Genomic DNA, 14,136 nt, shown 5'->3' with positions numbered 1-14,136 from the left:
TACCTTCCATCTCTACAGTTTGAATTAAAAATCAGTATCATGCTGGTGAGGATGTAAACTGATGCAGCTGCTGTAGAAGAAAGTGTGGGAGTTTCTGAAAAAACTAAACATAGAGCTACCACGTGACCCAGCAATTCCACTTCTGGGTATATACCCCGAAGAATTGAAAACAGGGTCTTGAATAGATGTTTGCACACACATGTCCATGGCAGAATTATTCCCGGGAGCCAAAAGGTAAAAACAACCCAAATGTCCATTGACAGATGAATGGCAATTAAACAAGATGTGATATATTCATACAATGGAATATTATTTGGCCTTACACGCTACAACATGGATGAACCTTGAAGGCATAATGCTAAGTGAATAAGCCAGTCACAAAAAGACAAATACTGTATGATTCCACTAACATGAGAAACCTACAGCGGTCAAATTCACAGAGACAGAAAGGGGAATGGTGGTTGCCAGGGGCAGGGGGAAGCAGGAGTAAAGAGTTATTGTTTCGGGACTTCCCTGGTGGTGCAGTGGTTAAGGATCTGCCTGCCAATGCAGGGGACACGGGTTCGATCCCTGGTCCAGGAGGATCCCACATGCCGCAGAGCAACTAAGTCCATGCGCCACAACTACTGAGCCTGTGCTCTAGAGCCCGCAAGCCACAACTACTGAAGCCCGCATGCCTAGAGCCCGTGCTCCGCAACAAGAGAAGCCACCACAATGAGAAGCCCACGCACCACAACGAAGAGCAGCCCCTGCTCTCTGCAACTAGAGAAAGCCCGTGCGCAGCCAAAACTAAATAGATAAATTTGTTTTTTAAAAAAAAAAGAGGGCTTCCCTGGTGGCGCAGTGGTTAAGAGTCCGCCTGCGGAGGCAGGAGACATGGGTTCGTGCCCCGGTCCGGGAGGATCCCACATGCTGCGGAGCGGCTGGGCCGGTGAGCCATGGCCGTTGAGCCTGCGCGTCTGGAGCCTGTGCTCTGCAGCGGGAGAGGCCGCAACAGTGAGAGGCCCGCGTACCACAAAAAAAAAAAAAAAAAAAGAGTTATTGTTTCATTGACAATTTAGGAAGATGAAAAAGTTCTGGAGATGTATGCTGGTGACGATTGCACAACAATGTGAATATACTTTCGCCACTGAACTATATGGTTAAAATGGTACATTTTATGCTATGTATGTTTTAGCACGGTCTTTTTAATTTTAATTTTAAAAAATCAGCATTAAAAAAAAAAAAAAAATCAGCATTGCACTCATTCTCCTAACAAATGGAGGGGAAACCCCAGGCCTCTGGAGGTTCTCCTAACCAGGACACACCAGCAAACCAGGCAGCTGGGAGCTTAGACCAGATATTTTTGTTTCAACTGATCCCTGGGATTATTAGGAAGCTGCTAGATTTTTAATCTTTTCTTTTTCCAGACTGAAAAGGTCATCCGAGGGATATCTAGTCTTAGGCAAATTCCTCTCTAGCAATTATTTTTAAATGTCGGTCCACAAGGAAGCCCCTCTTCGAAAAACAAGTTAGGAAGAGAAGACAGGGATGCAACACATACCCCACAATTGTTGACGGGCATCTTGTTGGCGTGGCCTGCTGAGCGTGCATGGCTGCCTTTTAGAGGGGTGTGTTAGGCTGGGCCGGCACTAGGGCCGGTTGAGCCCAGGCTCTGCTTTGAACCAGGTATCTGGCACAGGGCTGCCCCCAAGGAAGGCGGGCTTTCTCTTACTCACACAGAGCCATCTATGTGCTGTCTGCAAGCCTCCTCCCTCAGAGACACACCCACCCCCTGGCCAGTGCCTCTGCGCAGAAGTGAGGGGCTGGATGGAATGGAGACCCTCAGGAGGACCTGCAAGGAAGGCTTCTTGGCTCTAAACCATCTGCAGATGCTCCAGGGATTATGAATTATAGCAATCATTGGAACCCCAGGCGGTGGGAAGCTCCCTCCTCTGATGGCCCCATCCAGCCTGCTTGGCCATGTTGCAGCAAAAATAGAAATGAGACCTTTCTGATAAACAAGGAAAATAAGGAAACAATGAACAGGCTGGGGAATCAACATAAACAGGTCTGAAAGAGTTAAGCAATCTTGGTGATTGTTTAGCTGTTACTACTAACAAACACTTGTAGCTAGACTTGTCCTTCACAAAGCTGATTCCTCTCTGACTCCATACAAATTACCCGTTGCACCTGGCCTTTCTTCTCCCCCTACACTCCCTTGTAGCACTCTTCATCTCACAAAGGAGTTCACGGGCCGATAACTTCAGGGACACCAGACCCGGGTGCTGAGCTGCCTGATGCCAGCTTTGGCCATGAATTTGCAGAAGAAAAGAAATGCAAGACCTTCACTACTTTTGATCCTTATCATATACCCCTTCGAGCGGAGCCCCACGTGTAAAATCTTCTCCGATTCCCCAAGGAGGCGGGCACAGTTCTTGAGGCGTTAGCCTCCTGTGTCTTCCCTTTGCCTGGCAAGGAAAATCAAAAGCCTCTCTATCTCTTATCTTCCAGTTCTCTGTCTCCGTATTTTTATCCGGCGTCGGTGCACAGGGAGCCAGATTGGCAACAGCCAGGACTCCACGAGTTGCAAAGATTCTTATTTATGAGTTCATGTGTGTGTACCTCACCATGTGCTCCCCTGGTCCTATTTCATCCAAGTGACATCTAGACATCCAGGAAAGCCCTGCAGGGGAGAAACGGTGCCCAGAAGACCAGCTGCTCTGGGGGGAGGGCTCGGAAAGGAGGAGTAGCCCCTCCCTTGGCTTTGGTGACCCAGATCTTGACGGCTGATGTAAGAGCCTCAGGTCTTACCGCACCTGCTGGAGGTGACACCTCCTTCCCCGGCGGCTTTCCCTAAAGTCAGGGTCTTTCCCAGCCTCAGAGGCTCACTCAGGCAGGGGCAAGGGACTGTCCTCATCCTCCACACTCTGGGCGGCACCAGAAGTTGCAGGGATCAGGATACACGAAGTCCAATTTGCTCCTCAAACGTGGCTTGAGGAAGGAGCACCCTGACTGAGGCTGCAGGCTGTTGGATGATTCTACTCAGAGCTGGGTTTTCTGGGAACGTGGCAGGATTTCACCTGCCAGTCCTGAGAGCTAGCTCCTGGCTCCCCTGGCTTTCTCCCAGAGGAGGAGGGTGTTTTAATGAGGCTTTCACTTTTGCATGTGACATCACAGAGGAAACCCAAGTTCTGCCCCCAGTTGTTCTGTGGCCGTCACTTAACCCCCTGGACCCCAGGCTCTTCTTCTGTAAACTGAAAGTCCTAACCAGGTGATGGCTCAGGCTCCTGCCGCAACATCAGCCTCCGTCAGAAAGTTACAATGTGTTATTCAGAAGATCACCCACACCCAGACACACACAGCTGCCCTACGACACTGTGTACTGAGGCAGGGTCACGTTGCGACTTTTGAGGGTGCTGGGCACTTTTGCCTTCGTGGGCCTTTCCACCAGAAAAAACGTATTTAAAAAGCATACAACTGTGGTGGTATAAAGATGAATATATTAATATTATATATTAACATTTTCTTCTACCTAAAATTTTATTTTTTTCTTCTGACTTTAAAATAACATCTTATCAGGGGCTCCTAGGAGTATTCCTTGTGAGCTCTAAACACGCCTGCTCTGCCTAGTGGCCCAGCACTGGGGGACATGCGGATTGAGGGGGTAAGAAAGAGACCGAGCTAGGAGAGTGGGCCTGCCTCAGTAGCTGTGTGACCTGGACCAGTCACCTCACCTCTCTGCATCTCAGTTTCCCCATCTGGGCATAATAATAGTACCTACTTCACGGAGTTGTGAGGAATGAAGTCAGATCGTGTCTGTAAGCACCCTGAGTAGAATGGTGCCTGAAACAGAAGTCACTAGAAGTTGTTCGTTGTCATTAATGCTGTTGTTTGTCAACCTTGTTCCAGCCGCCCTCTGCATCTTACCCGACCCTCTAGAAGAAAGGCATGTCAAAGGATGTCTCGCTTGGACTTCCTGGAGCACATACAGCTAATTTTAGAGCTGCTCATTCACGGAAATGTTATTGAATTTTAGAAAAAACTCTTTGGTGGCATTACCCAAAACAAGCCCTCGAGGGCACCAGAACCCCTAGCTGTGCAGCATTCCATCTGGGCAGGAGGAAGAGGCAGGGGCTTGTCATCTGTCACCTGCTCTCTTCTCCTGCTCGGCAGGTATCAGGCCTCAGGGAACTGAGTGGGAGGCTTTGAGTCCTTGTAAATTGCAACGGCCTCTGGGATAAATTAATGTCCTAATCCCCTAACAGTCACAGGAGGGAGGCCTGACAGCTGGGTTTTTCTAAGGGGCTGTGAGCCTGTATGTGCCAGGGCTTTACATACATGATCTCGTTTAATCCTGACAGCAACCCCAGATGGACGGATTACTATCCCCATTTCACAAACCAGCAAGCAGAAGCTCAGAGAGGGTCGGTGACTTGCCCACAAGTCACCTCTACTTCTTCCTGCTGCCCCAGCAGAACGTTTGCACCTGAGAGGAGCTCAAGAGCGAGATAAAGGGGAAATGGAAACTCGCCTGCCTGGGTCTCTCTGGCCGGAGGCCCATCAGCGGCCATGCTCCGGGCCTCAGTTTCCCCACCTGCACAGGGGGGACGTGGGCCCCGTGTCTCATGCATTCTGCAGTTCTCATCCCTCTCCCTGCCTGGTGGGTGCAGATGGCTGGCTCCTTTCCCAGCCCCCTCCCCTCTGTGGCATTCCTCCTGTTCCGGCCACCACTCCTCCCCACCCCGCTGAAGCAGGGAAGCTCCTTTGGGGCAATTCTGCAAGGGACCTTTGCCAGGCGTTAAACTATCGCTGCATTGGCAAGCAGGGGGCCCCTCCTCAGAATCCCAAATTCCCAGCCAGGCACGGGATAGCAGAGCCAGGGGGTCCTTTTCTGTGTGGACGCTCCAGCCCTGCCACCCACCCTCCCCCTGCCCCCTGCCCATGCAGCTCTTATGCTCTTATTTTTTTCATAAAGGAAAGTTGGCAGCAGCAGTGCTGGGCCTCCGTGAATGTAAACAGCTTAATCACCCTCAGGTCCTTTTCTCAACAGCCCTTTCCACTCACTTCCTTCCAGCTCTTTTCTCCTGGGGATAATTAGTGACTGGGAGCAAGCTGGACTTCTCTGAGTGTGAGGGGGAAAATCAGGGACCCCGGGGGGAGGGCTGTGTCTGAGGGAACCCAGTGCAGGAGCAGCAGGAAGCAGCCCTGGGATCAGTCCCCAGAGGGCCGAGGGGAGGACGCAGTCTTACCTCCAAAGGCGGGCCTCATGGTGAAATCATGGTCATCCACTCTGAGAAGTGGCTGAGGTTTTCCCTTTCGGATTTTGGTCACATCAAGGTTCTTCTTATATAGGTGACTGCAAAGCCAAGCAAGAAACTGTTTTCCGTCAGCCCACCAAGACATCGCGTGAGAAGATTTGGGGAGATGACTTCCTGCAGGGTCTACGTGTTACTCACCTTTTCGCCCATCCTACCATCTCTTTCTCCACTGAAGGGAGGTCGAGAGATAAAGGGTCCCCCCCCACTCCTTACCTCCACCACCCCGGGCCTTCACAGGTGGGCTGGCCCAAGGACCTGGCCCTTCCAGAGGCTTCCTAAAGTAGATCCCCCCAAGGCAGGACACCATCCTACCTTGGCAAGCTCCTAACTGTCTTGCCCAAAGTCATGACTGGATGACCAATGGTTGGGTCTAATGGTGGAGAATTATGACGGGTCTTTTTTTTCTGTTAAAATCTCTCTTCAGTGTTGTTATAATATTGGTTTTGAGATAAGGAAAATTCTTAGGGACTTCCCTGGTGGTCCAGTGGGTAAGACTCCACGCTCCCAATGCAGGGGGCCCGGGTTCGTTCCCTGGTCAGGGAACTAGATCCTGCATGCCGCAACTAAGACCCGGCACAGCCAATATAAATAAATAATAAATAAATAGTTTTTAAAATCAATATACCAAAGTGGCATATTTAAAAAAATAAAATAAAATTCTGAGACAAATGTAGTTAAAGTTTTAAAAGGCTGGTGTTATCCTAGGCAGACCTGATGCTCTTTCCATCTATCCAGTTGGCAGCTGTCTGAAGAATCCACCCTGGCGGAGAGAGCCTCAACCCTCGGGAGAACAGACAGTTCACAGCCAGCGGCCATCAAGGCCACAGCTGGGCACAGATAAGACTCTGCGCTCCCGTGTGCTGCGTGGCCAAAAAAAGAAAAAAAATATATTATTTTTATCCAAAAGCCAAGGAAAAAGAGGAAGGGTGTTGGGCACTTGGAGAAAGAAGCTATGATCAGATACGCTTTGGGACAAGCCCGTTGCAGCTGCACACTCCGAGGACGAGAGGCCGATGGCTTCTTCCTGTAGCTGGGAGGTGGGACCTAAGTTCCCTAGAAACACATGTGGTCATGGAGGGGCCCTTCCAAGGAGCTTCTGCCCTCCCGGGTCTCTTCCGCAAGAAGTGGAGCCAGACCAGGCCCGGCTCCCCGCGCAGCGACTGCTGGGGGGCCGTATACAGAAGCCCCAGCAGAGACACCCCGGGAACGTGGAAGCAGAGCTCAGTCTGAGGGCTTAGCCGATCACAGACATTAAACTGTGAGGGCAGCCCTGGCTCGCGGGGAGCAAATCCCTCCCGGTCAGCACAGTTTCTCAGTTGAGAGGGGAGGATTAGGGGAAGGGAAGTTCCAGCATGCCAGCACCCTGGAGAGAGGGAGGAGATTGAAATCCCAGTGCCATTAATAAGGATCCAGAATTTTTCTTACGGGTTCAGTTATTTGATAACACAGGCCGCTGATATCCTGATCCTTGGGCTATTGGTGTCAGCTGGATGCCCTGCACCCATCCTCCACAGGAGATGCCGGCCACTGCCCCACCCCAGACTCCAGGGGCTCGGCTCTCCCACCCCAGACTCCAGGGGCCCGGCTCTCCCGCCCCAGACTCCAGGGGCCCGGCTCTCCCACCCCAGACTCCCGCGGTGGGGCTGCCAGAACTTTCACGGAACCTCAAACCCAGCCTTGTCGGGGTGTGGAGCGGGGAGAGAAGAAAAAGTGCTCACTACGCCTTTGAGAAGCAGGGTTGGTGAACTGCAATCAACACATCATTCCAGGGGGTTTCAATTGGAGAAATCAGGTTCAGAAAGGTCAGGAAACAGGGCCACACAGCCAGGGAGCAGCAGAAGCAGTGCCTGAACCTGCCTGAAGCTGGTTTCTCCTGACTTCCCAACCCCACTTCCTTCCCCAGAACCCTAGGGAGGGTGAGGGTCACTGGGTAGCAGGAGAGCAAAGCGGCTCCTGGGTCCAGCACTGGAACCATGATGCCAAAGGAGAGAAGGATGGCCAAGGGCAGGTGGAACCAAAGGGGCAGCAAATGGGAAGGAAAGATGAAAGGGGACCTCAGGCTTCGGGACCAGGAGGGGCCACACGGTGCGATCAGGGCAGAGCCCAGACTCCCAGATCTTGGTGTATTTTCAGATCTCAAGGGAGAAGGGGGTCTCTTTGCAGGAAAGCAGTCATGTGGTCAGGAGGCCGCCTTAGGCAGCAGGGCGGGGAATAAACCTGGGAGGCTGAGATGCAGGAAGAACAGAACAAAACAAACAGCTAAGAGCAAACAGGCTCACTTGGCAGCAATACAGTAAAGGGACACAAAGGATCAGAAAACCGGAAGCAGTTTTGAAAAAGCAGTTGCTGGACAGAATAATTGTTTTGCGAGGGTGTGTTGGCCAGGGTGACACAGGGAAGGCGACAGGTTAGAAGAAGTCCTCTCGGTGTGTGTGTGTGTGTGTGAACAGGACTTCTAAGAGAAGGAGCTACTCCACAGAGCTGAACTGCTCTAAGACTGTAATGAGAAAGGTTCAGGTCGTTTCATTCCTATTTATTAGCATAGCTTAACTCTTGTGTCAATAATGAAAGTACCTTTTAGTCAGATGTTTGGCTGAAATTTTTCACAGACAGACGTAGCTCTATGATTGTCTGAGCGTGTGCACGCCCTGGTGGATTACAGAAAGGCCTAGAAGCATGTTCCCTGATACATTTTCTCTATCCTTTTTCCCAGCTTCTGTTCAATAATTATTTTATATTCTTTGAATGTGTATGTTCATCTTTTCATCCACTTTAACACCTCATGGGATAGATTTCAAAAAGTTATCTTCACCCCTAAGGGTCAAATTCAATCCATCCATAAACAGTATAAAGTTTCCTCAAAAAACTAAAAATAGAACTACCATATGATCCAACAATTCTACTCCCAGGTATATATCTGAAGAAAATGAAAACACTAATTTGAAAAGATATGTGCAGCTCAATGTCCATAGCAGCAGTTTACAATGGCCAAAATGTGGAAGCAGCCTAAGTGTCCGTCAACGGATGAATGGATAAAGAAAGTGTGGTCTATATATACAATGGAATACTACTCAGCCATAAAAAAGAAGGAAAATTTGCCATTTGCAACAACATGGATGGACTTGGAGGGTATTATGCTGAGTGAAATAAGTCAGACAGAGAAAGACAGATACTGTAGGGTATTATTTATATGTGGAGCTAAGAAACAAAACAAACTAGTGAATATTTAAAGAAACAGACTCACAGGTATAGAGAACAAACTACTGGTTACCAGTGGGGAGAGGGAAGGGGGAGGGGCAAAATAGGGCTTAGGAGATTAAGAGGTACAAACTACAATGTATAAAATAAATAAGCTACAAGGATACATTGTACAACACAGGGAATACAGCCAATATTTTATAATAACTATAAATGGAGTATAACGTATACAAATTTAGAATCACTATGCTGTACACCTGAAACTAATACAATACTGTAAACCAACTATACTGCAATTAAAAAATTTTTTAAAATAAATTCAGTCTGTCCACAAGCTCATGCAGGTGTCTGGGAATGAGACTGTGGGTCTTCTGAGAGTAACAGAGATGCTGTAACTGCCCAGGCTGCCAAGTGGGATCCCTGAGGGTCCCTGAGGGGCTTGTGCTGAACCCCAGCACCATTATTAGAAAAGAGACAGGTTCAGACCACGATTTCCCTTCAGACCTAGTAAATCAGGATCCTAGGTTCTGGTCCTGTCAAGCTACTACCGAGCTGTATGAGTTACTCATGCCGACGTTTTAGCATCTATCTGTGAAATAAGACATTGTTTCCCCGTGTGTGCTCTGTGGACTATGAATCCCACAAGATAGTCCAAAAAAAAAAGTGTTGTTCTTTTTCTTTTTTTTTAAAGAAAAACTGCATAATTTATCCTCCTCTTCAAGATTCACAACCTCTATTGGCATGATAAATGTTCTGTAAGTTCTGCTATAAAGATATCTGTCTAAACCAGGATTTCCCAACCTTCTTTGACCCTGGAACCCCCTCTTTATACAACACCTATTCACATTTCACAGAATTAGAACTCAGGGGAATTGCTGGACCCCATGACCTCTGAAGTTCCTGCCAGTTCAACAGCCTAGGATTCTGGCTACATAACCAGGATGCGTCTTCGAGAGTGGTGCCTCTTTCCCAATATCCTGGACAATTTGTATCTGTTTGCTTTCTGACTGAGTAGAATTAGACTTCACAGAGTATTTACATCTCCCAGAGCAGCAGTCTCCAAAGTAGGGGCACACCTGGAGGGCTCAGGATGCTCCACTGGGATGCAAGAAGTAGAAATTGTAACTCTCATTTATAGTTAGTTTTTATCTAAAAATAAGGAAGCTTTGGGGCTACCCTGGTGGCACAGTGGTTAAGAATCCACCTGCCAATGCAGGGGACATGGGTTTGAGCCCTGGTCCGGGAAGATCCCACATGCCGCGGAGCAATGAAGCCCCTGTGCCACAACTACTGAGCCTGCGCTCTAGAGCCCACGAGCCACAACTACTGAGCCCATGCGCCACAACTACTGAAGCCCACGCGCCTAGAGCCCGTGCTCCGCAACAAGAGAAGCCACCACAGTGAGAAGCCCGCGCACCGCAACGAAGAGTAGCCCCTGCTCAACGCAACTAGAGAAAGCCCGAGCGCAGCAACGAAGACCCAATGCAGCCAAAAATAAATAAATAAAATAAATAAATTTATATAAAAAAAAAACTGTGAGAAACAAATGTTTAAAAAATTAAAAATAAAAATAAGGAAACTTTTCAGCTTTAATATACATATTTATAATAGTGCGGGTACGTAATTTGTGTATATATATGTGTACACATCACGGGGTACGGTTTCGAAAAATTGTCACTGATAGCAGTACGTGATCAAAAAGGGAGACCACTGACCTAGAAAATGTGCCTCAAGGTATTAGTTAATATTCATAATCACACAGTGCTTAGTAGAATGGAAAAACAGACGTGTAACATGGCGTGTTACACATGGCGTGGATATCTTAGCTGCTTGCTCTTTCCTTCATGCTGAACAGGCCTAGCATATCGTGCTTCATACATCAGTTCAAAACAAACGTATTAAGGAACTTCGATTTGTGATGTAATTATGTTAAGTGCAAATTCTGGGCCTAACCAGTTATTTCTTGGAAGTGTTTCCATTACATCATGAAATAGCCTTCACTGTTGTCCACATGTCTATTTTTAATAACCTAGCAAATTTCAAACATATTCTCTAAGATTCAAAACAGTACAATGAAACCTGATAGCATTATAAAATTGTTCCCAATCAAATAATTTAAAGAAGACAACTCCCAGTTACATTTTTTTCTTAATAAGTCAAACTACATTCCTATATACAGTTCCCCTCAAAAAAGAAAATTCTTTTTTTTTTTTTTAAAGTGAAAGCGGGTTTATTTAGAGAGATACACACTCCGTAGACAGAACGTGAGCCGTCTCAGAAGGCAAGAGTGGCCTGAGGGCGTGGGGTAGTCTCGGAAAGTGAGAGCAGCCCTGAAATATGGGGTGGATAGTTTAAAAAAAAAAAATTCTTGAGTGTAATTCCTTAGCAGGTCATCTATGGTCCCTACAGGATGTAATCCCAAGAAACTAAGCAGCACAATCTGAGAAGTACAACGATGCTTTACCCACTAAGTCTTCAACTGCCTGACTTAAATCAAAATGCTTTGGCGGAACACAGACATCAGAATGAAAGGCTCAGCCTAGTCTAGCTTCCCTCTCTCGCTGCTGGTGACACAATCGTGTATTTGTGCCCAGGGAGAGGCTGTGTTGAGTGAGGGCGAGGTCCTATCTACCCCCGGCTGGAAAACAGATTCCAATAGGACGGGCGATCTAACCCCTAGCCCTCCCGGGAGCTGTCCCACTGTGTGTCACTGCCACCACGAGTCACCTCCCTCCCCTCCCGCCCACAGCTTTACCTTGGCTTGGACGTTTCCAGCTGCCCTGTCCATCTCCTCTTCTTGGGCTTTCTGGTCTCCACAAGAACCATCAGGCAAAACAAGAACAAAATGAGTCTTGAAAAATAAGGCATCCTGTGAATGTCTGTGATGCTGCAAGCTGCTTTCCAGTAACCTGCAGCAGAGCAGATCCCCCCAGGCTTAACCATTGACTCCGTCTTCTGCCTCGAGCCAGGGCAGCAAGGAGGGCATGGCTGGCCAGGCTGAGTTTCCCGATTTAATATTGATACTGATGCTTGTGCCACCCTACTTCCCACCCCCTCAGGCCATGACACAAACACCAAGGCTTTGCCTTCCCTGCTACTTAGTGATTGGCTATTAGTAAGTTGGTTCTCCTGTGAAGGTCAGCTTCCGCTGAGTCCTAGAACAGCTTTGGCTAAAACTGTTATATAAAAAAAAAAAAAAAAAAAAATTAAATCTGTTGGACATGCCAGCTTTTTGCTGAGATCATTAATCCATCTCTCTGGCGACATAAAACCAGTCTGTCACATCCGCCAGGGAGCAGGTTGGATTCTGAGTGGATTTGCAGGGAAGACTTGTGCACACGGAGATGAGCACCTGAATGTGCCCCGGAAATGCTGAGTAAACACTCAAATGACCTGTTTCCACAGGGTTGCTTTATTTCTTGAGCTAAGAGCCTGTGCTTCACCTATGGCCAAGGGTGCTTGCTTTTCCCCAAATACACATCCTTTTTTTTTTCAGTGAAAACACATCTTATCAAAACATAAAACATATTTTGATTTTGAAGGAAAGCAAAAACCAAAGGAGAATTTGTGATTATGTAAGCTCTTCCTCCTAGCATGAGCACTAGATTAATGTTGGTCTTTCATCCTAAAATGTATAAGGTCATCGCTGATTCACTTTGTTATAAAGCAGAAACTAACACACCGCTGTAAAGCAATTATACTCCAATAAAGATGTTAAAAAATGTATAATGTCATCATAAATGAGGCTTGATTCCTATTCTGGGATATGGAATTATGAACATTAGAAGTGAAAAGATACATGTGGTTATGTTTCATATACTCTGCAGAAGAAAATGTTTAAAAACTACCTATTGCTTGCTTGCTGTGTCCTGGGAAAGGAGATGATGAGTGTGGTAGAGACATAGGGAGATGAGGATGGAGGTCAGAAGGAGCAATAGCTAAAACTGAAACAGAATTAGGGTTTTCTTATGTAAGAAAGAATCAAGAGAAGCTCTTTTGATCCCTTTAAGCAAAGTAGAATGATATGATCCACTTTATTTTTTCAGGAATTCCTAAGTGGGATCAGTTGAGTCAGAGAAGACCCAACTGATTGATCTCTTTTGACTATGTTCAAAGAGGATGGGGCTTCCCCATCCACCAAAGAGAATGGTGGCGCAGTGGTTGAGAGTCCGCCTGCCGATGCAGGGGACACGGGTTCGTGCCCCGGTCCGGGAAGATCCCACATGCCGCGGAGCGGCTGGGCCCGTGAGCCATGGCCGCTGAGCCTGCACTCCGCAACGGGAGGGACCACAACAGTGAGAGGCCCGCGTACGGCAAAAAAAAAAAAAAGAGGATGAGGTCCTGCCCTAAGGGATGGGAAGAGGGAAGGAGAAGAAGAGGGAAGACAGAAGAATGTAACAGTCAAGTTATCACCAAAGGAGAATATACATGGTGATTGAATAGAGTAGGAGGTGAGAGAACACAATGAAAGCTAGGACCCTGGTTTGGAGGCACGTCTGGTGGGTTGGTGCCACCATTATCTGATGTCCCTGAGAGGTGGACAAGTTTGGTGGGGTACGGGGGGGGAGGATGAGATAAATTTTGACTTACGGAGTTTGAGGTATCATGGGACCTCCGGATGCCCAGTAGGCAGCTGGAGTATGAGCCTGGAACGCAGGAGAAAGGTCTGGATTGAAGAAATAGATGCAGAACCATCAGTGTAATGGTGGTAGTTTAATTACAGGAAAAGATGAGATCTTCCCCGGAACAGAAGTCGGAGTCCAAGTGCAGAATCCTAGAGACTCTGTACTCTTAAAGGCTGGGTGGGCAGCCAGAACACAGGCATAGAAAAACCAGCAGAGATGTTGACTACGAAAACCAAAGGAGTTTCAGGAGGGGGACAGTTAACAGTCAGTGCTGGGCAGACGTAAGTGAACAAAATATGTTCCTGGACCTGAGAACCAGAACATTGCTCCTAACTTCAATAAACTGTAGTTTCAGTTGTGTGATGTGGAAGAAGCCAAATTGCAATGAATTAAATAGGAATCTGGGAAACGGAGTAATTTAGTACGGGGACCGACTCAGTGGTTCCCAAATCTGGCCACTCCTCAGAATTATCCAGGTAATTTGTTTAAAAGTCTCATTCCTGCCAAAGATTTAGTGAGGAAGACATGAGACTTATGAAAGTTCTTCGCCATAAATTTTGTTCAAAAGATCTCTTTTGCTCTCTTCCATTTGGACCAGGCCTATCAAGGGCTGACTGACTGGAACCCTAGAATTTTGCCCAGATGTTGTTGGTTTTAAAGAAATATTTGTTTTGTTGCACTCCAGATGTAACTTTAGATCCTACCAATTTTTTCTTTAAATCTTATCTACTTATTTATTTTGCGGTACGCGGGCCTCTCACTGTTGTGGCCTCTCCAGTTGCGGAGCACAGGCTCCGGACGTGCAGGCTCAGCGGCCATGGCTCACGGGCCCAGCCGCTCTGCAGCATATGGGATCCTCCCAGACCAGGGCACGAACCCATGTCCCCTGCCATCTGCAGGCGGACTCTCAACCACTGCGCCACCAGGGAAGCCCGATTCACGTATTTCTTTGTACAAATGTCTATTCAAATCCTTTGCCCCTTCTTAACCAGGTCATTTATCTTTTTTATTAT

At 47.6% G+C, this 14,136-nt stretch overlaps 1 protein-coding gene across 2 annotated transcripts in view; it reads right to left on the bottom strand.

Moving 5' to 3' along the window:
* Positions 1-14,136, bottom strand: part of GABRR2 (gamma-aminobutyric acid type A receptor subunit rho2) — a 57,262-nt gene that overhangs the window by 32,436 nt on the left and 10,690 nt on the right. Inside the window, exons 2-4 of one of the 2 annotated variants that reach the window (XM_033418821.2) lie at positions 13,089-13,164; positions 11,254-11,304; positions 5,232-5,338 (exon numbers count right to left, since the gene is read on the bottom strand). In XM_033418821.2, coding sequence (XP_033274712.2) covers positions 5,232-5,338; positions 11,254-11,304; positions 13,089-13,105 — 175 coding nt within the window. In that variant the 5' untranslated portion in view covers positions 13,106-13,164. Of the gene's footprint in view, positions 1-5,231; positions 5,339-11,253; positions 11,724-13,088; positions 13,165-14,136 lie in introns of those variants that run through there. The other variant, XM_004264822.3, reaches the window with a different exon arrangement.

This window comes from Orcinus orca, chromosome 12, assembly GCF_937001465.1.
Source record: "Orcinus orca chromosome 12, mOrcOrc1.1, whole genome shotgun sequence".
NCBI classification, from domain to species: Eukaryota; Metazoa; Chordata; class Mammalia; order Artiodactyla; family Delphinidae; genus Orcinus; species Orcinus orca.
Note: the sequence above shows the minus strand (reverse complement) of the source record. Positions and strands in the feature narration are given on the sequence as shown.